The following is a 24673-nucleotide window of genomic DNA, read 5'->3' as shown; positions in this document are numbered from 1 at the left end:
ACACAAGAGTTACTTTTTTAAGTCCATCCAAACGGGCTCATGGACTGCATATCTAACTTCCAATAGTCTACCCCATTCCCACTGTGAAACAGTGAACATGAGAGCCACTTGCCATTTTTTAAAATTTTTTATATATACTTATTTGATTTATTTATATAATTTTGATTTAATATGAAATTTAAAAAAAATTAAAAGATTTTTCAATTTTATAATTGTACGTTAAAGATATATAAAACGTGTAAAAATATGCTTTTATCGTATAATCTTAAATACGCTAAGTGAAAAATTATAATTAAAAAATTATCAAAAAAAAAGAGACATTATTTTAGAAATGAACTAAAAAAGAAAGTAAAACAAATAGACTACTAATTACGTGTTCGGAGTGATTTGTACACATTAATCAAATTTTACAAAATAATTATCTTTCACCGCGTACAATAATTAATTTTACATGAAATTTTATACTCATCAGCACAGAATATACTTAATACTCCCTTTTATCAATACAATAACACAACTATTTTAATACTCACATTATATATGTTAAAGAAAAATTACAATGAAAATACACTACATTTTACCATACATATTATATAAAATAATTATATCTATATTTACTATCTCATATTAATATAAATATCAAATAATTATGTATCAATTTGCTATCTATCACCACCACGATCGTCACGTATAATTATGAACACACTCACATGGCACTTGCGTCTAATTTAAGTACTTGGCTTCGCCTCCAACCAATTGGATTTTTTAATTTGCCCTTTGTCTAATCAGTGAATCTTGACAAACCGTCCCTTTGTGTTTATTGGCACCTTTTCATTTCTATCACTTTCATCTTCCAAATAAATACCATTTCCTTCATCCAATTTGCAAATACAATAAGTTTTCAAAGTATTCTAGTCAAGTCTCTTTCTTTTATAAAAAAATTTAAAATAGATTTTTTTTTGATAATTTTCTCAGAGTTGTTTAATATGAAGAATAAAATAGATAAACTTATCTCATGAATTGAAATATTTTATCAAAGTAGTTATCTCATCATATATGATATAATTTATTTCATTATTATAGTATAAATGATGAAAATTGAAATAAATAATCTCATAGATTAATTAATACCTCTAATCAAATTCAAAATAAAATAATACTATATTTTATTCCAACATTATTATCATCCCTTAAGTTTTTCACCTAATGTATGTAAGACTACGAAAATAAAGAATATTTTGATATATTATACATATTTTTAATTTGAAATCTTAAATTTTAAATATCTTTTTTATTTTCTTAAATTTCATATCAGATGAAAATCAAACGAACAAATTCTAAATAGGGAATATACAATTTTTTATAATTTTCAGGAATTTAAATTATTTAAAATTAAATCGAATCCAGACAAAACCCATCAACGGAGGCGAACTTATCTTCCCTTTTCTTTCTTTGTTTCTCTCACTATATTCCTAGAAAGAGAAGCTGAATTTTTGTGTCGAAAAATAAGATCAGAAGACACCCTTTTGGGTGAAATTTTCTTCTGATAGTAGTAAAGAGCTTAATAATGGTGGGAATTTTTTCTAGATTTTCTGTCAGCAGAAACGGGCATCGTCGAGCTCAAAGTGCACTTGTGAGTTTTTTTTTGTTTTGAGTTCATTCTTGGTAAATTCTTTAACTTTTATGTAAATTGGGTTGTTTTTCGATCTGGGTATCAAGATTTTCTTCTTTAATCTCCTTTTTTATGTTAATTTGATAATGATATGAGTCATTTGATTCTTTTCATTTGAAAAGATATTAGCTTTAGATCGACTGATCATACATACTTAAAAGAAAAAGTTATGGACTTTAGATTGTTAATGGGTTAATCTTTTGTTTTTGTATGAATTTTCTTTTTGAATTTTGTAAAGTTAGGTCCTTTTTAGATTTTTGAAATGTGGGATTGACTAGTTCAATGGTGTGTAAGGTGTCTCTAAATTTGAGTTTGATTTAGACATTTTTCTGCTGACATGTTTGTGTTAGTGTTCTTAACTGTTAAAATCAACTATACTGACTTTATTTTAAGTAATTGTATCTGAGCTCTTTTCGGAAACAACCTCGTGTTAAAGATCTGCATACATTCTATCCTCCCCAGACCCCACTTAGTGGGATTCCACTGGGTATGTTGTCGTTGTTATTGTATCTGAGCTCTACCCTGCAAAGGTAGAGGTAAGGTAGAGGTAAAGTCTGTGTACATCTTGCCCCTCCTCAGACCCAGTTGTGGGATTACACTGGGTGTGTTGTTATTGTTGGTGTAAGTAATTGTATTGAAGTCATACTTATTTCACTCGAAACTATAGCATCTGGTTTTATTTATAGTGATTTCTGTTTTATATGAAAATGCAGGATGAAACGGAAGTGTTGCCCCCAAATACAGAGGCAATAGGTGCTGTTACTTTAGCTGGAGCTTCCTCTATCAACCCTCATGGTATTGAAATTGCAGTTGAGTTCAAACCAGTTGAACACCCGACTGAGCCTCTACATAACGATCGGCCAATTCAATGTCCATTACCAGAACCTTCAATATTGAATGTAAGTTTGCTATTATTCTGTATTATGAAGTTGTGTTGGATAGATATGCAAGTACACTATTATTTTTCCTATCAAACATGTTTATTTGATTGCATTATTGTATAGAGGTTACCCCCATCCCCTCTTTCCACATAAAATTTCTGTTACAGTAAGTTTGTGTATGTCGAATGGATTCAATATTCAATTGTGAGGATGTAAGAGATGAGATTCAATAACTTGCAAATGTTATAGTCTGCTGGCTTTTCAATCTACAAACATGTGAAGTATGATATACTTATGATATGTAAGCCAGTCATTCTACATGAAGTGAAAACTTTAGTGCTGTCTAATTTGGTGATTACCCAGTATAAAACTTCTGCAACCTGCAAGATGGTCCTGCCTATTCCTACTGTCAGCTTTAGAGATGATGGCTATATCTAGCATTTAACATATATTTTAACAATGGCATGCCGCCACTGAAACTCTACTTATGTGATTAGGAGTTAACTATATTGCATTAATACAGAGAGAAGTGATGACTCATGAAAGAATCAGCTCATTGTTTAATTCTTTATAGCTGCAAGCTGTTGACCCATTTCTAGCTTTCAAAAATTAATTGGATTTATTTGGTTCTTAGTATCTTTGCTCCAAGCCTCCATGTCCAGAAGTTAAGAATGTTAGCTGCAAGACATGAATTAACCATCTTAATTTGTAGGTTTTCCAAAAGTAAATGTGATTCCTTGTGATTGGTTACTGAATTCTGTTTATTGGATTTCACTGACAAATATTTCCTAGAGAATGAATATTTCATGCTCTTTTTCCTTTTGTGTGGGGAAATAAAATGACAAAACAAGAGATTAAGAAATCTATGAATGGAAAAGCAAGGAAAAGAAATGCCATCAACTTACTTGCACTCTTCTCTGGCTTCCATTCCTCTCAGGCTCTCACTTCATTATTTTTTCTTCTTACGTCCATCTAAACAAAAACAAACTGGTATTCACTATCAACCTTGCAATAGTTTTGTCAGATATCATGTTTTGAATTTATTTTTCTTGTTTCAGACTTTACATGTGTCAGAAAATTTCCAGTTGGAAAACATCTTTGCTTTTTTCTTTTTATTATTTCCTATATAAAACATTGTAACCAGTTTTCTTATCATTAAACATCTATAAACTAGTCTCTTTTTTGACTCTACCAGTGGAAATCTGTCATTGTGTTAAGGAAGGGTGATATCCCGATGGGAAATACAACCTCAGCATTCAAAGGAAGGGAACCCTTCCTTGATTCTGTATGGGAAATACAATCTCAATATGCGAAGAGAAGTCTTCCTTGATTTTTTCCTTGCTGCATGTCAAAATGAATAAGGAAATAAAGGTTCTATAAAAAAATGAATTAAGTAAAAGAAAGGGGCTTGTGCAATTGCTGAGAAGAAGAGGATACTTTTCTTGCGTGTGTACACAAATGATTTGAGAGATGGCAGAGTCATAAGACATGATTAGTCACTTTTTGAGTGATCTGAAGTTTGGTGACTAAAAGATACTGTTAATATATAATCTCATATGTATCTGCTTTGCTTGTGTTCTTCCTCTGTTGGTTGTAATAAGGTGTTTAAGTTCAACTGTTAGATATAATGGAATGGTTTGCCAAACCAATGAAGCTTTTAACTATCCTGTTTGAGAGAATAATGAGATTACTTCGTATTTCGCAAGAAATAATAGGGTCACTTTGTCTCTCCAGCTCTTCTATATACCTGTTTGTTCTACTTCTTCTGATTGCTAACTGGGAACATATGTATTTTGTCAATTGTCACTCACAGGATGGGAGAATATGGAAGGAGCGAGTGTCTGCAGTCCGAAGAAGGGCTGATATTCCAGTTATGCAGGAGGGAACAACTGCAGCGCCTGAGGCAGCTGGAACAAAATCTAGACCACCAATGAATCGGGTTATTCTTCCATCAATCAGTGCACCTGAACACAATATCCTCAAACTACTGGAGGAATCTGGAATCTAGCTGATGCTTTGCTGAACCTGTCTCAGAGTACATTTGTTATACCAGATAAACCTGATTTTCATACCTTACTTCTTTCCAAAGTTTCTCTTCTTGCTTTCAATGAAATGTTTGTAATTCTATTTTTATAGGTAACTTCGCACATTCGAATGTAAATATTTCTTTTCATACTGATTGAAATATAGTTTCCAATTGCTCACTATGGTTTTCATTAGGTGATTGAATCTTCTAAGCGTGTTTTATAATGATATCATCTGCGATAGATTTACTCATAAGACATGCCAAGGAAGTTATGTGGCGATTGGAATTAAAATATGCATGTCAAATCTCTAGAAAATTTGAAGCAGCCTCCAATGTTGCTTATGGTATTAGCTTTAGCTGTCTATGTACTCACCCTGAAGTATGAGCTTCTTTTAGGTATACAATGGATAACTGGGTTTGTAAATTTTGAGAGGATGTGATATTTAAAACTTTTGAACTCCATAATTTGTAGCTGAAGGGGATTGAAATGACATCTACATTGAGTAAAATGTAAATCCAGTGAAAGGAATGTTGAAAACCTTAGATATCTATCTGAGGTGAAATAGAGATCATGCATGTGAATTCTTAGATATCGAATTGATCGATACAGATGCAACCCTTCTAAATTCTTCTCCATTTGAACTAGTATGAGTTAGAATTGTGCACGTCTTTTGAGGAAGATGACATAGAATGTTCTTTCACTCTGCATTTTCACTCAAAAGTCAAAATTGTGGTTCTGTAGAAGAAATACTGTTGAGTTCTTCAATATGGAGTTGATCTTATTGTAAACTATCTTTTTCAGTGTAGACTATATATCATCTGATGGTATATTGTGGAGAAATAAATTATAGCATCTGAGTATCCAAGGGTGTGGCCTAATGATGAATGAAACATGATGACCATTAAGGTCAATGGCAGGTGATGAAAACTATGGAGATCAGGGTTAAGAAAACTCTAGGTGAATTATTCCATCTAAGGCTTGGTTGGTAGAGTTAACCGTTACATGTGCTGGTGAGAGGTAACAAATACTTGATAGAATAGTTGAGATTCACATCAGTTTGTTCAAACACCACCATTATCACAGGAAAAGAAAAAGAGAATTTTGCATCTGATGTTTTGCCGTTGCTAATAGAATTACATGTCAGTAAAAATTCATATCGTCATTGAGGCGTAACTTTATTGGTTATGCCCTTGCTCTGTGTGCATTCTCATATTATCCTTCTTGTTAAATTAGGTTTTAGACCTAACTTACACCCCAAAAGCTACCTCAAAGGGAAGAGGATTGTCCAAGCCTTATAAGGAGTCCATCCATCTCATTAACCACCGATGTGGGACTTTTGTAATTTTTCAACACCCCACCTCACGCCCAGTGCTTAGTATCTGGTGCGTGGGCAATTTTAACTTCGGGGGCTCAACATTGGGTGAGACAAGTCGTGCTCTGATACCATGTTAAATTAGGTCTTCGACTAGAAGAGGTATTCATTGACTTTTTTGTCATGTTTGATTTGAAAGTTTCATCTCTGAATACAGGAGTTGGTTAGAAAAGTCAATTCCTTCTACTTAGAGAAACCATGTGCTGGTATGATTTGTTACCAAGAATAGTGGGTCTTGCTTCTCAAATTAGCAAACATTAAGCTAGGATTTTACAACCTAGCTTAATGTGGAGATGTTCATTTTCTTGGAGAGATGGATAAGATAAACTGACTGGCAGTAAGGTAAGTGAAAGTAGTGGCTATACCATATATGTCCTCATTAGGAAAGAAGTTAAAGGAGGCCCTGTATGAGCTGTGTATACTAATGAGTTGGCATTGAAGGCATGAGCAAAAGTAAATAAAGGGGGGAGGGGAAGAGAGATCTTTTCACTGATGGAAATATACATGCATTTTACACTATGATATGTTGTTTCTTTCTATCTGCCTAAGCCTTGATGGTCAGCGTTATTCGGTACTTGTGCTAATGGGAGGTAACAGGATACTTGTGAAATAATAGAGATATACGCAAAATTGGAGCAGACACCACCATTATAAGAAAAAATACACACGACGTGATTCTTCTGCCAGTTGTTAAGAGCTTAGAGGTGACTTGGAAATTTAGAAGAGCTAAACGGGCAATTCGGGAACATTAAATGGATGCTTAGCTTTGGGATTCACAAGGTATTTTCGAGGTCCCCTGAAGCTTCCATGATTCATCCATGACCTCCATTGCCATCTTTGATGCATATCGTGGACATGACTCGCGCCAAGTTCCCCATGACCAACTCCTATATCAGTTGAATAAACTGATGCAGAAGAGCTGAAAATGAAGACAAGGAGGAGGAGGTAGAAAAAAGGCTTAAACTGCAGGACCATTATGTTGTCTTTTGTAACTGTTATACATTTCTTGGATAATTGGGGCTTCTTATAGAGGTAAAAAGGTGTTACTTTTTTCTTCACTTAAGAAAGATGTCACAAGCAATATCATTTTAGATCACACAATGAGTCACACTCTGACTATTGATTGCTTGTCTTAATTAGAGCCTGTGATTATTAGTGTTTTGTTTTGTTGTAAGGGTCATGAGACTTGTGTTGTTGCCATCATTCTGTTGGCGGATTTGTGTTGCTGAAATGAATGCATTTGGGATTGAATCATGACATTTGAGTGGGCAATTATCTTTTTCTTGTTTTATAAATGAGTTTAACTTCAACGCACCAATAAATGAGAGAATTTTAATATTAACAAAGCCACATAAAAGATTACTAAATGGCAACTGTTTGTAATAAAGTTGGATTAGTAACTAAAAGTAAGGAGGTAATAACCTACAACAGGTAAAAAAAACAGTGATACAATAAATAAATCTTTACACTAATACAATTATATCATTTTAGAAAAAAATTAGTGTAGTACTTAGTGTTAAACAGGCACTATTTGTGATGGAAAAGGTGAAAAAAATAAATTATTTCTACCTACCATTCCAAGGAAGAATCAAAGCATGGACGAGGAAATTTGGGATCAAGTTCCTTTTGTTTTAATTTTTTATTTTAATTTTCTTTTAAAGTATTACTCTCCAGGAAACAGCCGTCCTACCTTGATAGGAGTAAGGTCTGCGTACATTCTACCCTCCCCAGACCCCATGTTGTGGGATTTCACTGGGTTGTTGTTGTTGTTGTTTCTTTTAAAGTATTACATATTCAGAAAATTTTAGTTGGATCCTTTTTTAAAAAAAAATTATTTTGTAATGGAAAATCAATTGCAGTTAGTCCCTTATGTATAATGAGCGGTAAAGAACGTTTTATCATTAATCAGAAGTCGCAGATTTGAATTCTAGAATTTAAATCTTTGTGATAAGGAGAGCTTATCTAAAGCATTAGGGGTGGACATGTCTGCGGTATTAAAAATTTTAGTTCGGTAATTTTGATTTTGGGTATATATCACAATCATACCAAATTAATTCGGTATGATTTGATATATTTAAGTTCAGTTTCAGTATTTTGCGATATGGTAAATTGATAATCACAGTTTGTTTGACTTTGATTTTTCAAAAAACGTTTCAATTACAACATACTACCTTACACATAGAGAAATATTCAAAACAAAGTACAAGTATATTCCTTTCCTTAATTAATTACACAAAAATATATTGATAGAGTAGTCAAAGTCCCAACGTCTAAATAATTAATTTTGTACTATTACTAATTTATATATTTATTACTCTCATAATTATATATAATGAATTGTATATGTAAATATATACTTCGGTATGATATTCACTATTTATTTTCCAAAATCAAATGCCATACAAATACCAAATAAATTAAAATACATACCAAAAATTTGATAATACTAAAACTATGATATCAAAAATTTTAATTTCGATATAATAATCCATATCTACTGCACCATATCCACCTCTAACCGCGGGTACCGAAAACAGAATGGAAAGAAAAAAAAAAAATCTTTTTGAATCCAAAAATGAAAAATGAAGAAAAGAAATGCTATAAACTTGTGTGATCCTTTTCAGTGTCCTCTCCATTTTGTTTGACTTTTTCTTGTCCTTGATGTAGTATCCAAACAAAACCAAACCTCAAATTCAGAATCAACACTTGCAAATATCTTACGTATGTGTCGGTAAATAGTATCCAATAAGAGAGTTCATGCTTTAGTAAAAGTTTTCGAATTCGAGACTTGAAAAACGTGTTAATTTTGATATTTTGTCTTTAATAAAAAAAAGTCTAATAAAAACAATGTCATGAATGAGTGGTAGTCTTAATTTTTTGGCTTTGCTTAACGAATTGTTTAAAAAAAATAGAAGGATATTTTAAGATAGTAAACCTACTCAATTGATCAAAAATTATGTTTAATGAACAAAAATTAGAACTCGGGTACGTTGTCCATCAGGCATAGGTTTTAATTTTTTCCATCAAATATAAGTTCTAATTTACGTTAAAACTTATGTATGATGGACACATATATTTTTAAGGTATATTAACAAGTTATTTAAAGTGCCAATAATAATTAAGCATTTTAACTTTGAGTATGTATATTTCGAAATCTCAACTCGTTTTTATTATGTCAGTTGAACACTTTAACTTATCAAATGATCATCTAGACATTTTCAAAAAAAATTGTGTCACACCAATGTCGAGTGTCCGTGAGACACAGTTGAGATAAGTTGGGAGAATTAAGGTGTCAGCTAAAGTCAAATTTGAGTGATTGTTTATATATTATCCTCCGCTTCAACAAGAAGGGGGGAATAATTCATTTGCTTCCACTTTTGGCATGCCTATAGGAAGAAGCTTCACCTCTGAAACACACAAGATTTAAAAATTAGTATTGTTGACAACTACTTTTGAGATAAACCATGTGGTATTATCATAGTTATTGTTAAACAATGATTAATACTCTTGGTAAATGAACAACCTAAGTAGAGATAAATTACATGATGACCATTCTAGACGTTCAACTAGTTAGGTGATTTTTTTTTCAATCTGTCTAACATCTGTATAACATCTTTTTCGAGACAGGACATATAATGGAGATTTTCTATTTTTGCGGTTCCAATTTTGTCGTCAGAGTTATCTTGTATTTGTGATGGCAGAAGATAGCAAGTACTCGATTTAATCAGCTTTACTCGAATACATAACTAACTAATACACTTCAATTCCGACTTCTAAACAAGATAGGGTCGACTACATGATCGATCAACAGAAGAAAACATCGTCTTGATATGATATGGTACTTGAGATATGACCCAAAGAAAAGGAATAAAGATTCTACATTTATTCAAACATGCTTTAATACAAGACTTTGTAAATACAACAACATGTTTATCTATAAAAAGCCTAAAACTAACATCAAGATTCAAGATTGAGAAGAGCTAGCTAAAGGGGCAATTCTGGTATATCGAATCGATGAATAATCGTTGGATTAACGAGGTGTTTTCGAGGCCCTCTGTTGCTTCCATGATTCATCCATGGCTCCTTTTGCCATCTTTGATGGACTCCATGAACATGTCTTATGCCTTGTTTCCTATGAACAACAGTTGATGAATGAACTGTGGAACTTAAAAAAATGAAGACAAGAATAAGAAGCAAAGTGTAAAAAGGTCTCAACTTGGAGACCATTTTGTGTTATGTTTTTTAGATTGAATTCTTGTGAGAGTTAAAGGGGGTTTTTTATAGAGGAAAAAAGGGGTATCTTTACTTCAGTTAGAAGTCACTTTTATCTCACAAGTTTCACTCTTGTGTATTGATTGCTTTTTGTTGGATCATATTCGTGTCGGATTCTCCAAAATATACTATTTTAAAAAAATCAAATACCCATTTATTAATATTTTTGAAAAGTTCTAACAACATATAATTTATTGTTGTAGTTTTTTTCTTTTTCAATTTTGATTCCTTGTCAATAATTGTTGTAGTAGTTATTTGGTTATAGTTTTGTTGGTCATGATTTACTTGTGTTGCTGTCATCATTCTGTTGGTGAAGTTTATCTGCTAAATAAGTGCATTTGTGATTTAGTTGTGACACTCAAGTGGATAGCTATCTCTTACAATTTTTACTCCTTCCATTTCATATTATATGAAATATATTGACTGGTCACAAAATTTTAAAAATTAAAGAAGATTTTCTTTAACATGTAAGTCATGTATGAGTTTAAATTATATTACATAGTTGGTATAAAGATTTACAGATTGTAACAGTTAATTTATCTTAGTTTCAAGATTAGAAATTTCATATTTTGAAAATTTTTATGATGAATGAATGATTTATATATTGATGACGTATATAATTTAAACTCGTCAAATATGTACAAAATACAAAAAAATGTTAAAAGTAGGACAGATGTAATATATCTATTTGGTGATGGAGCTACATATAGTCAAAATCAAGAGAGGTGAATATCCACTAAGCTTAAGTGGTGGATTGGTCATTTCACAATCAATAACCTTATCAGATCCATTAATAAGCTTTTATCTGGTACACTTGTCAGTTTTCTTAGAATCAATAACCACCTAATATTCACAGCAGTTAGCCTTTTATAGCTGGTTTGGAGGGTTGGTTAGTTTAAATACGATATTTTGATTGTTACTTAAATTTTATTATATTGTATCATTAAATTTATCACTATATAAGGACAAAAAGATGACCAATTTGGAGTGACTTCTTATTTTGTTTTTGCTTGTTATTTAATAATTGTATTTTATCATTTACGATATTTCTTTACCCTACTTTTCTTTTTAGACTTATTCTTCAAGAGGTTTAATATCATTAACGACGAGAAATGATACAATTTATTCCTTCAGTAATATTTATAACCAATTCACTATCCCATATTACACTGGAGAGGAAAAAGAAGAAATACTTGATTTTTTTTTTGTGGAGTGTACTATGATTTTGGGTAGTAGGTAGAAATGAGCTACCCTTACCTAACGGGGTCAATTGATACTCCTTCGACAAAAAATTACCCTATATAGATAAGTTTTTTGTTGTGTAAAAGCATATTTGGCACCACAAAGTAATGATAGGGCTAAACTATTAATGAGAGGCAAGTGTCGTAAATTTTGCATACAGGACATTTTTTAAAAATCCTTTTCCCTATATATAATATTATGTTGAATCCCCTTATAAGGTGTAAATAATATTTTGACTCACTTTGGTGAAATTTTTTGCTCCGTCACTAAATTAATAGGAGGCATATCAATATACATTAGGATGTGTTTTCTCTATACTGTGTGATGCAAAATACTTGCATGAACAAATTGTTTACACCAAATAAAGCAAGTATTCTGCTCATATGCTCATGTCAATCAAAAGCAAAATCTACATTTACATTTACAACAGAAGGATGAGGTAAAATGCAAACAAGTATTTATTCTCAACCTCGAATTGTTATCCAAGATCCCTTTGAGGAGCATTAGAACATACACTAAAAATGGCACAAACTCCAGATATTCACTTGAAACAACACCACTGTCTGTAAAAACCATGAAAAGGCGATGGTGAAAAATATAAACTCAACTTATTTCCATATTACATCTCTCTCTCTCTCTCTCTCTCTCTCTCTCTCTCTCTCTCTCTCTCTCTCTCTCTATTTGTCCTAATCTACAATATCAACATATGTTTTAAGTTATTTCACTCCTGCTGGATGAATGGACACGAGCTAATATCGGTTGTACTATAAAATGAATCTTCTGCTCCAACATTGTAGGTCTCTTCTTTTTCCTCATCCCACTTCGCGACCTCCCTTATATACTTGAATGCCTCATCAACAGTTATTCGTTCCCTTGCCCGAGCTTGCCACACAAATAGTTTTCTACCTGTGAGGGAAGCATAGAGGCCTTTGAACTTCATTGCAACATAGTAATATGCTTGGTGAGCTAGTGACTGGCTATTGGTGTGAGGTCTCAGTGGACTGAAATCAGTGAACCATTCACAAGCGCCCAATGGCACACGGCTGACCTTTTCCTCGAGCAGGTCATACTTGTTCAAAACTAAGACAAATGGGGTCTCTTTGAAACAAGGAAGCCTGATCATTGTTTCGAAAAGTTCCCTGTTATGCATCATCTTGTTCTGAAGTAGTGCACCACTACCACTTTCCTCTGGAGCAACCCACATCTGATCATAATCACCAAGTGAAACACAGAATACTACGACACGGACATCTTCAAACATCTCAACCCACTTGCATCCTTCATTCATTCCCTTGGCATTTAGTCGAATTAGCTGATACCTGTTCAAAAGGACATAAAAGCATTATTACCAAAATCATGGCAAGCAAAGATAATCATAACTTGTATAAGTACACTCATATTGTTTTGAAGAGGCTATACTCTATTAAAATATTTCAATTGTAGTTCTGATGCTTAGTAGTAATTTAGTCTATGTCCCTAGACTATTAACATGTGAATGTATGTCGTCGGATTTATCTTTTAGCAAGTTTTCAGTGTCGACAAAAGACTGAGTTCCCTAACAATAAACACATGTTTGACTAAAGAACTGCTCTTCTTTTCAATGGAGAGGAACGAATGACCTCTTTGCTAGACCAACTGTCCCTTTTGGAGATCTTATGAACCTAACTAGCATATTTTAGCACAAGCACCTACTTAACACAAAGGGACATCCTAATTTAAGCTACAAGCCCTAACCTTCCGGACGGAACCTTTTTTTCCTTTACTTGAATTTTTGATCATATGATCATTCACTAGCTATATATAAGTGAAATACTGAACATCAGAAGTTAACAGCAACAGTAATTGCAGATGTATATAAATCATCATCAGGTGGCGTCTATATCAATACGAATAATTATGCTGCCCATCAAATTTGGATTATCATACAGTACATCCAGAAAATTCCAAAATTTTATAGAACAAAAGAAAACTACTGAATAGTAGCTTCACGGACAACAAATACAAATATCATCGTAGAGGGAGAATGGCTACCTGGTGAGAGGGGGAGGAGCTTCCAGATTGTCTCCATAGGTTTCAGACATTGGGCTACGATCATCCAATTGGAACTCCATAAAGGCCAACCCATTCCCTTGTGTAACTCCTTCTGCATACAGAATGTCTTGCTCCGAAGGTTCATACTCATTGCTTGATACCTCCACAGCCTAAAAAGAGACAAGTTAAATATCCATTTTTACCTTCCAAAATGATGAGCAAAATCAACTCTTTCAACAAAGTGTAATCAAGAATAAAGAAAAGTGGGGCTACATATTAACTTTAGTGCCTTGGGGAATGATCTGGATTCTACAACAATGGAAAGGAATGACCTTCTAGCACTCAAAACATTAGGCTGTCTATGAAGGTACCTCGGTACTCACCCCAAAAGTGAAAAAAATTAAAAAGATCAGGAACAAATAACTACAAACTTACTTATAAAAAGAATGGGTTAAAAGAATCTTTAGAGAAAAATCATGATATAGATCTTATTATAGCACACAACTGATATATGAAACTAGAATATGGTTAAAAGAAATTAGCAGGTGAAAAGTGTTAAATGCATGGTCCTCCACTGGAATCTATTAGATACTTCAATAATTCCTCCATAAACATCTGAGAGACTGCGACTGTTCGTAAATGTATGTTGGTGGATGAAACTAATTACAAACTTTATATTGGATAGGTTGGTTCAAGAAATGATTCATATGCAAAATACCTTGCTCAAGAAGTAATCCGCTACATCTGGAAGAAAATGAAGCTCATTTCTTCTCTTGTATGTTTCCTGTATAGCAGGATCCTTCCAGACCTCTTCAACCAACGGAGCATATTCACGTGTAGCTGCAGGGAAGAAAGCATCCAAATCTCCGGTGGCTATAATATCCAGTAGCCAATCAGAGAAATGCTTCAACCTTTGATTTAAGGAATACACACACTGGCTGTCTTCCACAGATTCAGGGTTACAACCTATAAAATTGAAATCAGTTAGTAAAATGCAGCCACTTGGTCCTTTGTCCATGCCATTGCCAGCTGCTAATAGTGGACAATGAAAAACAAACATCCCACCCTAGTTTATAGAAGGATATCTTAAACCTTAAGAAACTGGTATGCAGTATTTAATTTCCATATGATATTGGGGAAGACTGTTAGAGACATAACGGTCTTTGAATTTGATCGAAAGTGAATACGAGTATCAATAACTGAAGAAGTACCAGTTAGCTGCAGCAAGGAACAAGCACACAACAAAGGATCAATTTCAGTCATAGACAAGAAGAGGACCTAAGCTATCACATCTGAAATGCCAACTATGTAAGCTGCATTTACGGTGTAGCAAGGCAAGGTAAAATTATTCTCCCAGGTGATGACAACTTAAAACAGGTCCTGATAAATAATTTGCCTCCCAATAGTATGAATGTTTATGCAATTACAGCTAATTCCCTCAGCCCTTTCCGTAGAAGGGACATTCAGAGTAGTAGATCTGAGAGAAATGAAAGCATAAAATGGGGGTAGACTGACACATGAGTTTTTGAAGTCTGAAACCACTGAAACAAAAAACTTAATCCACAAGATACATATAAATCCAACTAAATTTCATTTTCGAGATTTTACAGAATAAAAATGCCGATTCTGTTGAGCAGATTTGACTATTGGTAGATGAAACTTGGTACATATAACATAGCTTCTCTTCTTCTGCAATTAGTTATGAGGGGGTAAGAGCTCCACTTTTGGCACAATTTGCCACTAGTGGAAATGGAGTTCAAAGGTAGGGTGGGTGGGTGGGGTTGGGGTTGGGGGGGGGGGAATGAGGGGAACCAAGCCAGCAAGTCCAGCTGATAACTGCCAGTCTACCGCATCTAGAGAAACTCTTTGTTAATTAGCACTGCACCTTTCTATCAATACTTTCACTATATATTTTAAAGTACCTTCCGCATTTATTCTTGCTAAAGCCTCCTCCTCAAAGCGCTCTCTTCCATCAAGGAGAATGCTCAGATACTTGTAAATATTGCTTTGAATCATCAACTTGATGTCTTGAATTTCTTTAGAGGTAAACGTGTTTCCATACAAAAATTTCGCCTACACAATAAGGTGATAAACAGAAGCAAATGAGTACACAAACGATAGACAGCAACGGAGCACCAACAAACACTTGAATGGTAAAGAAAGGCATTATGCAGCAAGCATTTCATTTCAAGTTCAGAATGCAATGATAAACTATACCAAATAGAAGGAAGGGAGCAAAGGACAAAATAACGGAGGAGAAGAAAAGGGAATAGCACTATAGAGACATGCAAATACATGATCAACCCCTAAATACAAGGTCATCAAACCTGACACTCCTTCCCTTCACACTAAGTAAGCATTTCTGCTTTCCTCTAGCCTCAAGAAATGTCTTTTTAGCTACAAGAAAAGATTAAGATTCTTCAGTTACCATTATCAAAAAAAAAAAAAAAAAGATTAAGATTCTTTCATACTACATCCAAATTTTCATGTATCCCACTTTTATACTTCTCAGTAAAGCCTCTTCAATCCAATATTTTTTCAATTATCAGTCCTGTTCAAGCACATAAAGAACTAAGTTTGGATTTGGCTGTACAAGCACTCTGTAGGAGCCGCCAGACTACTTTTGAGAAAACAATATCATATCTATGTTCAAAGCTAAAATTAAGAATAGCTTTTTGCTTCCATGCACTTGAATTTGAGGCTAAAATAGACGGTGTCCAGCAGTAGAACAAGATACCAGTGCTAAGGTCTTCAATCAGAGCTCAGGAACGCTATCAAACACAAATATGTGGGCCACTGGGCTCTTCAAAAGTTGTCTACTCAGCCCCTACTACTTATTGCTTTCACATCAACCCCCCACTCCAATGGTCAATCAAACCATTATATTCTATGGAATCAGAAAACAAAATGTTTTTTATTAATTAACATCCAGCTAATTTTTTTTAAAAAGAAGTAAATAACATCCAGTTGCTACTTAGTAAATTGGCCGGAGTAACCTATTAGCATTCTTCTTTAGATAGAAAATTTAAAACCACACTATTTGTATTTCTCTCTCTTTTCACCTTTACTAGCAACTACAACAACTAAACCATGTGCTGAATAGTTTCTCTCCATAACATGGTTGAATAGTTTCTCTCCATAAAGGGAGGAAGAGGCTCCATCTTCCAGTCACAGTTTCCACAATAAATGAAGGAATTCACTCATTCATTTTGAGCCTCAGCTTCTGGCCACAAGAGTGTTCAACTAATCAAGCATTAAATGATTACATTTTCTGGCTCGGCACATCTATCAGGGACGTTATAAGAGATCTATTCAACATTTGAACGTCTTGTACTCACATACGTATACAGAGTCGAGAATTGAATATATTATCAGCACATCATACAAAATATTTCTCAATACCATGGGTGAAACTAATATTCAAACAGAAAGGACATTGCTGATGCCACCGATCTACTGTGCAATGCTCCACGAGACGGTTTCTTCATCAATTGTGAAGGATTTGCTCGAGTCCAAGAAAACTGTTGGGGAAAATATGGATCTAGCACTCCAAGGATAGCACTGTATTATAGCTCAACATCCTATGTTTTAATACAATCAACTAAACATGACTGTATTTCAAAATCTACCTCATCCACATATTATTAAATCAACATATTACAAAATCTTTTTGTATGGTAAACGCTACCTCACCCTACCCAAAACCCCTTACCAAGGAGACGAACAGTGGTTTTCCCACTGATCTCCCTTGGCGACTCAAACCGAAGGATGGAGAGGGAGAACCTTACCACTATGCTAATTGCAATCTCTCTATTGTCAATTCTCATTTGACAATTTACCTCATTTAAATTTATGACCATCAAATGGCCCCAACCATCTGTACCTCGTTTATGATGGCTGACATCAACGGTGACGTTTAAAAGAATATAATAGGATACCAATGTTCTTGTTATAGTCAGTCATATAATTTGAGTCATAAGCAAAATAACTCAGCTGCAATATATCAATCAATCAATTAACCAAGCTTTGAATCCCAAACTGATTGGAGAATTGGGCTGCAATATGATGCTAGAAAAATTTCTGGCAGCAAAATGAAATATGTGGATGCTAGCAGATTCAAGTCAATAAAACAAATGAACAAATCAACAGGCAACTTAGCAAGCTATACTACAGATATTTGAAAACAGTTATCATTATGCAGAGAGAAGATAAAAATCTTAGATATTTGACCTATATATAGAAAGAAGCTTGAGTTCAATAATTAATCAAGAAAAATGTAACCCTTTTTCCTGAAAAAGGAATGCTGCATAAGGCCAATACCTGTTTGAAAATAGTGCTTGTGCCAGAACCTTCAAGCCCAAGTAGAAGTAGCTTTTGAACCCTTTTCTTCTCTAAGTAATTTGGAACAGTAGTATAATTGCTAGGCTCGTCTCTTTGTCCATAGGGTTGACCATGTGGTACAGGCAAGGAAAACAAAGAGCAAACAAACCGTGTTGTTGCCTACATGTCAATATAAAATATTAGATGTAAAATCAAAAGCTTCTAGTTGAAACCATACCCTACAATCAATTCAATGTGCTACCTTTTCCCATATGTTACCCCGAATGTTATTTTGTCCTTCTTCCTCGTAACGACCATCATCATATACCCAAAAGTGAGTGTCACGGGGACATTGCACTTTTGCAAACTGAAATGAAACTTATGTCAGGACTCATTGTACATAAAGGGATGAGGAAATAAATAAACATGCACAGAGTTTCATTCTAGGAAGAGAATCATTTGCAGAAAGACCAAGGGCCTTAAGTTAAATGCGATAACAACATATGCGCTAGTTTGAATCAGGCAGTCAAGTAACATCGACACTGGATCATCTTGAATTGAGCATCACTGAAATCTCTGGAACCAATGAAGTCTAAGTGCGGTGGACAGGTTTGATCGAAACTGCCAGCACTAGGCTTCAAAGAGTTGATTGAGAACTGGGCTATAAGAACATGGGAGATTATGACTATCTTCTCGATAGGTGGTTGCTACCGTTGTTTCAAACAGGCTGAAAAATAATGGTAATTAGGTTGTTCCATTGTTTTTTACATATATGGTGCATGGAGCTTTTCTGTGAGGTAACTATACTCTGGAGATACTTCTTTTAGATTCTGCGTACAATTATGACAAACCTGGCTGATTGATTATGTTGTGGGGATTGACAGAGAAAGGTTCATTTTGGGAAGTTCCATACTTTCAACATGATTCACCAGGATATTTGAGTTTCTATAGAAGTGCTTGAAAAAGGATAAAAGTCAGCCGGAACCCATTTGTTTCCTTTTGTGAGAAGGTACAAGGAAAATCTGTTTAGATCCAAAATTGAAGATTGTAGAATGACGATGAGTCAAATAACTAGCTTGGATAGTTAAAAGCAAAATACAAATTTAAAGATGTCAAAGTTACTTAATGCACTAGTTCTAGAAAACGACAATTAAAATCTACTAATATAAGGCAAAAAATGTTACTTTTCACGATCATCTAAGATGAAAGTAAAGATACTCAAAGCTACAAATGAATTTTTGGACGTGCATTATTAATTTCCAGTATCAGTGAAATCTTACAATAATTTGAGAGCTTAGGAGGACAGAGCAGAAACAAATGAATGTATCAATAAGAGATTGAGAAAGATGTTTAGATTGGGTGAACGAAAGTGTAAAAGTTATGGCATCTCCATATGCGACAAATTTAAGACAAGACGGAGGTATGACTCACCACTTTTAACCAGGAAAACTCATCTCATGAACAGATAAACAGGAAAGAATCTAAGACCTATAAATGATTATATGGACCGACGTTATTAATATCTACCATCAGTGAGATTCCCGTTTGGTATGCGAGATGGGACAAGCAAAGTATCCGGTGGCCCCCCTTCTATACCAGATAGTAACCTCACCATTTAGTACAAATGGTGGGATACAATAGTCAAAGGATTAGCTAATACCTCACACTAAACATAGGACAAAGTTAATCCCAAATATTATCCCCGGATTATTATCATTATCCCACGTACCAAACGACGACAGATTAGGAGGGACAGGACAAAACACATAATTGGAGCATAAATAGGGAAAGAAAAAAGTAATCCAGCATCAATCCTGGGTGGAAAAAAAGCGACAAAATTTATAGAATCTCAATAAATGACAATATTATATCAAAGAATGGAGAGGTATTCTTCACCAAATACAAATATACAAGCTGTCATGAACACATAACGACAAGTTAGTGAATCGAAGGTGGCCTTTAAAATGTGGATAACAACCGGTTCTAGAATTAAATATATTGCCTTACATATTTGTTTTGGCATATGTGCGATTAATTTGTAATAAAAAGAACAAACCTTCAGCACTCTGAGTTCACGTCTTGTTATCTCTCGTCCATTCATGTACACCTGAGTACTTCCATTGCTAGCATGAGCACTAAGTTTTCCCGTAAAATTTATGTTTGAACTAACAACTCTGTCTGGTTTTTCTCCTTCCTGTTTAATTAGTCAGAACTATATTAGCATCTTCTTTCTGACATAAGAAATAATTAAAAGAATTTGATATAACTCAACAGAAAAAATTACCTTTCCCCATAGTCCAGATTCCTTATCATACCAATACCTCCCAGGCTTCAACTTCCTAGGAGGTAAAGCGCACCCAAAGAGTTCTGCCATCTCATCTGGCTTCAAAGGAAATCCGTTCACAATCAGCTGCTCTGGCCGGAGCTGATTAGCAGCACATTCTTTTTCTGCTTTCATTATCTGTTTGACTTCCAAAGGACTAAGCAAACGTGATAATACCCTAGAATTTTTACCAAGTTTGGACCTCTTCGACTCATCAATTGGCTGACCAATGCAACTCACACATTTGCGCCCTTCAGGCATTGAACCCATTGCTCTAAGCACACAATTGCTACAATACTTTGCATCACAAACCAAGCAAGACTCTTTACTTTCCCACTTCCCTTTTCCACACCTATAACAAACTCTTGACTTCTTTTTCTTCTTCCTATCCTTAGAAACTCCAACATATTCTGGAAAGACTTGATTCTTAATTTCCCCCGTTTCTCTTTCAGATCTATCAACAAAGGTGACTACTGGGGCTCTTCTCCTCTGATGATTCAGCACTGAACCCGGGGAGGATGCTGATGGGGAACCTGAAGAAGAATCAGGGTTCTGCAAGACAGATACTTGGGACTCAGAACTATAAGATACCCTTGGACTCCGACTAGGGGGACTTGTTACACCAGCAATACGAGATACTGGCAACGGAATAGGTTCGATAACTGGGGCAACACCACTGCTCAATGATCTTCTTGATTCTGAAAGAGGTTCTGCTATTGGAATTGCACTAGAATTCACATCAAGAGGCTCTACTTTAGGAACCTCATATGATAACAAAGGACCAGTATACTCCATCGCTATTGAGTATTCTATATTTTCCCCATCAACTCCCTGAGGAAGCATTCTCTTCACCATCTCCCTCCAATGTTCTCCCTCTTTTTTCTCCATCTCTCTAACCCCCCCAAAAAATCAAACTTTTCCTGCTTTTAGACTCAGTTGCAGCCTCAATTTCACTACTTATTACAATTTCTTGATACTGCAAAAATCATCCATCTGGTACACAAAAACTTCTTAAAATAAACAAAAAAAACTTATAGATTGCAACAGAAGTCAATCCCTCTTCAAATAAATACCAAGATTTGGCCTTTTCAGCAAAGACCCTCAATTTGGAAAGATTCAATTAATTCAGCTGATCAAACCTTTGAAATCCTAAAATTCAAGAATCTAAGCACAAAGTTTTCAACCCAAAGAAATATAAAACCAAAGTTGGCAGCTTTGAAATGGGAATCAACAACTTTGAAGGTTGAAGTGTTCCAAAATTTAGTCAAACTTATTAAAAAAAGCTATTCCTAACTTCTCAACCCTTAAATACTTGGAGACACTTCAACTTTCAACAAAAGGACACAGAGATAAATTAATGTTAAAAAATGGTCTTTTTTAGAAATGTCAAGAAAAGAGTTTAGTAAAAGAAAGAAAAAAGTTTTAAACTTTGATAAGAAACACAAAGAAAAAGGAGAAAAGAAAAAAGAAAGAAAAGGGGTTGTACCTTAGAAAATGACAAGCAAAGCTGTGAACATGAATCTGGGTAAAGGGTAAAAGATGGTTAAAAATTTGGCTTCACCTTTTTTCAAGCTCCAAAGCTCTCTGAAAAAAAAGTAGTAAAAGTAAAAAAGAAACAAAACCAAAAAGACTAATGTTTTGGGGGAATCTACCAAGAAGAAGAAGGTGCTAAAAGATAGATATACATAATACATGTACAATGTAAATAAAAGCTGTATATTGATGTGCTGGAGATTACAAAGAGTAGGATACGTGAGTGGGTTAGTGGGTCCATAAGAAGGTGTACATGGTTGGGGAATTTTTTTTTTTTTTTTTTTTTTTTAACATGGAGGATAGTTTTAGAGTAATATAAAGTTATTTCGATATGATCTATAGATCATATATTCAACCCTTAAAAATAATTACTTACATTAGGATAAATTGTTTATGTTATATTTTTTGGGATACAATTTTTTCCTGAATTCTGCTAATACAAAATTCTTTGTGCTTCAAACAACTTAATTTACATGGTGTCTAACTATATTAAATTTATGTTGAAAATATATATTAACAATAATAATAATAATATATCTAATATAATTTTATAAAATATAGTCTGACGAGATAAATGTATGCCGATCTTACACATATCTTGAAGAAAGAGAGACTTATGTCAAAATATATATTAAAAGTAAATTTCTTTATTAAAAATAATTTTATATTCAAAACTCAATAATTCTAATTAAATATTAAAAATTAATTATTATTTCATAAAATGAAAAATACTAATTACTTTATCTTATTGCGATCATAAAAAAGAGGAATTTTTTTTATTTTTAATTTTTACTGGATTAAATTTGAATTCGCATAGAGAAGTCAATAAAGGCGAACAAATAATTGTAATAGATGCGCGTGATGCACGCGTTTCCGGAAGCGAGTGGAAGATTGGTGCATAGTAAAACGTAAAGGAAGATTTTCCTTTGCAAGTGGCAAAGATTTTTTAACCTGAACCACATGATCTTGTTAGCGCGTGTCAAACACCCTCTTCTATTCAAAGTACGACCTTGTGAGTCTGTGACTTATTTGATGGGACCCATATGCTGAGTTGGTATTATGTCAACGTTGTACCCATGTCTGCTCAATTTTTTTATTTTAATTTTTATAATTAAACATTTTTTTTTTGGTAATAAAGGATTTATTTAATAAACATACTTAAGAGTCATTACAAAAGGAGGTTAGTCTAGGCAATATAGTGCCCGTCTTGTCTCTATCAAATATAGGAATAGTAAAAGCGGAGTATAAGGTACATCATTAAGCTTCCAAAAATATCTAATTCGCATCATTTTTTTGCTACTTGATCCGCTACTCTGTTAGCTTATCTGAAAACATGCTTGATTGATACCTTTCTTGCCTTAGTTAGTAGGTACCTGCAATCATCAATCAAATTTTGGTGAGAGCAATATTTGTTAGATAGAATGTTAATAAGCTCTTTGCAATCAGTTTCGATGATTAAAGGTATTAAGTTTTTTCGTAGAGCAATTTTTAGCCAATGAGATAGTGCTAATGCTTCCATATATATGTTCCTAGCAATGTACATACCTATGTTGAAGCGTGTTATCCATTCTTTGTTCCTGTCTCTGAATATCCCCCCTCCTTCAATTCCTCCTTTACCTGGGTTGGAGGTGCGTGTACCATCAATATTAATTGAAGATTTTCTTGAATTTTTCTAAACTATAGAATATATTATTTTTTTATATTATTAATTGAATGATGATTTTCATGACTTGAATGACTAAATAGTTATATTTCATATTGTTGACTACAAATGAATTTTTGTATATAAATTTATATGTATTGATGGTGTTCTTGAGTTGAGTTTTGTTGAGAGTATGGATTCATGTATTCATTCACATGAACCCAAGATGAGATTTCTTTTGGTCATAATTTGTCTTGAGTTTGAGATGGATGGTATGTGTATGTGTATTGATTGGAATGAAAAGAATTAAATGGAATAGTTATGATGTGATGATGATACTTGATGATGATGCGATGATGATGTTTGACGATGATGTGAACGAAGAGGTTTTGTTGATGAGGATGTTGTGTGATGAAGTAGATTGGAGTCTAATGTGTTTATGTGATATGTGATTTGCATAATTTGATTTGGTTGGAGTCTTATGAATATTTTGAAAATAAACGATCTTTGAGAAGGAGTTTTAAATAAATAATTATGAACATTTTGCATAAACTATTTATACACTATTTTTGAGTTTAAAGAATGATTATTTTTCATCTATGATTTAAAAATAGTTTAAGCACGAATTGAGTTTGAGAAGTCTTTTAATTATTTCTGAATATGAGTATTTTGAGTATAAATGAGTTAAGTATTTCTTTTATAAAAATGTTTATTTTGAGTTTGAGTTGAGGAGTTGAAATTAGGTTCTAAATGCATCTAATATTTTCTACATCCATTGAGTTGAAATGGTATCAAATTTGAAGAGAAGAGTTTGATGATTGAGAAGAGTTTGATGATTGAAAGAAGGTCCAATGAGACCAGATTGATTGAGTTTTGAAAAGAGTCCAATGAGACTAAATGAGTTGATTTGAAATTAAGTCCTAAGAGACTAAATGAGTATTTTGAATATTTTACTCACTTGATAGATATGTGCGTATTGAGTCTTGGGAGGAATATTGACCACCGAATTTGGTAAGAGTATAGTCCATACTCGAATCCCATAAACTACGCCACCAACGTAGGAAGGGATTGTACCGTGTCGGATGTTTCCCTATTTCATTGTCCTGAAATAATAGGACTTGATTGATTGATGGATCCATGATTGGTTTGAGTCGTTCATACCTTGGCAAGTATGAACGGACGTGGCAACGATGTGACTCATTGTGCATCACCTATATATAGGTGGTGGGATTGTTGTCGGTTAGAAAAACACCCAAATTGAGTGGTTTGTGCATGATATGATTGGTTCGATTGAGATTGCTTGATGATTGAGTTGGATTGTATAACATTACTAAGTTCTAAGTTGCATATTTATTGAG

At 33.7% G+C, this 24673-nt stretch overlaps 2 protein-coding genes across 3 annotated transcripts; one reads left to right on the top strand and one right to left on the bottom strand.

Moving 5' to 3' along the window:
• Positions 1-1410: 1410 nt before the first annotated feature.
• On the top strand, positions 1411-4772 carry LOC129889629 (uncharacterized). Its single transcript, XM_055965019.1, has 3 exons — positions 1411-1633; positions 2386-2571; positions 4367-4772. Exons 1-3 carry the CDS (start codon positions 1568-1570, stop codon positions 4559-4561), a joined length of 447 nt encoding a protein of 148 aa, XP_055820994.1. The 5' UTR covers positions 1411-1567; the 3' UTR covers positions 4562-4772.
• A 7134-nt stretch (positions 4773-11906) lies between these two features.
• LOC129889628 (extra-large guanine nucleotide-binding protein 3-like) lies at positions 11907-21725 on the bottom strand. Of its 2 annotated transcripts, XM_055965018.1 has the most exons (9): positions 21627-21725; positions 20102-21133; positions 19874-20011; positions 18080-18184; positions 17818-17997; positions 15420-15570; positions 14216-14463; positions 13498-13667; positions 11907-12785 (listed from the first exon to the last, which is right to left on the bottom strand). In XM_055965018.1, exons 2-9 carry the CDS (start codon positions 21026-21028, stop codon positions 12188-12190), a joined length of 2517 nt encoding a protein of 838 aa, XP_055820993.1. In that variant the 5' UTR covers positions 21029-21133; positions 21627-21725; the 3' UTR covers positions 11907-12187. The 2 variants fall into 2 exon arrangements, with proteins under 2 accessions (XP_055820993.1, XP_055820992.1); XM_055965017.1 differs by lacking the exon at positions 21627-21725 and having other exon boundaries at positions 20102-21525.
• Positions 21726-24673: the final 2948 nt, after the last annotated feature.

Source organism: Solanum dulcamara, chromosome 5 (genome assembly GCF_947179165.1).
Source record: "Solanum dulcamara chromosome 5, daSolDulc1.2, whole genome shotgun sequence".
Lineage (NCBI taxonomy): Eukaryota > Viridiplantae > Streptophyta > Magnoliopsida > Solanales > Solanaceae > Solanum > Solanum dulcamara.
Note: the sequence above shows the minus strand (reverse complement) of the source record. Positions and strands in the feature narration are given on the sequence as shown.

What these genes read in the sequence shown, in the direction of transcription:
- LOC129889628 (XM_055965018.1), bottom strand. Translation starts at nt 21,028, where the DNA reads ATGGAGAAAAAAGAGGGAGAACATTGGAGGGAGATGGTGAAGAGAATG. An exon ending in AGCAAGAATAAATGCGGAAG is followed by an intron (nt 14,464 to 15,419) that starts GTACTTTAAAAT and finishes TCAATTTTATAG; the next exon opens with GTTGTAACCCTGAATCTGTG. An exon ending in CGGATTACTTCTTGAGCAAG is followed by an intron (nt 13,668 to 14,215) that starts GTATTTTGCATA and finishes GTCTCTTTTTAG; the next exon opens with GCTGTGGAGGTATCAAGCAA.
- LOC129889629 (XM_055965019.1), top strand. Translation starts at nt 1,568, where the DNA reads ATGGTGGGAATTTTTTCTAGATTTTCTGTCAGCAGAAACGGGCATCGT. An exon ending in GTCGAGCTCAAAGTGCACTT is followed by an intron (nt 1,634 to 2,385) that starts GTGAGTTTTTTT and finishes ATGAAAATGCAG; the next exon opens with GATGAAACGGAAGTGTTGCC. An exon ending in CAGAACCTTCAATATTGAAT is followed by an intron (nt 2,572 to 4,366) that starts GTAAGTTTGCTA and finishes TGTCACTCACAG; the next exon opens with GATGGGAGAATATGGAAGGA.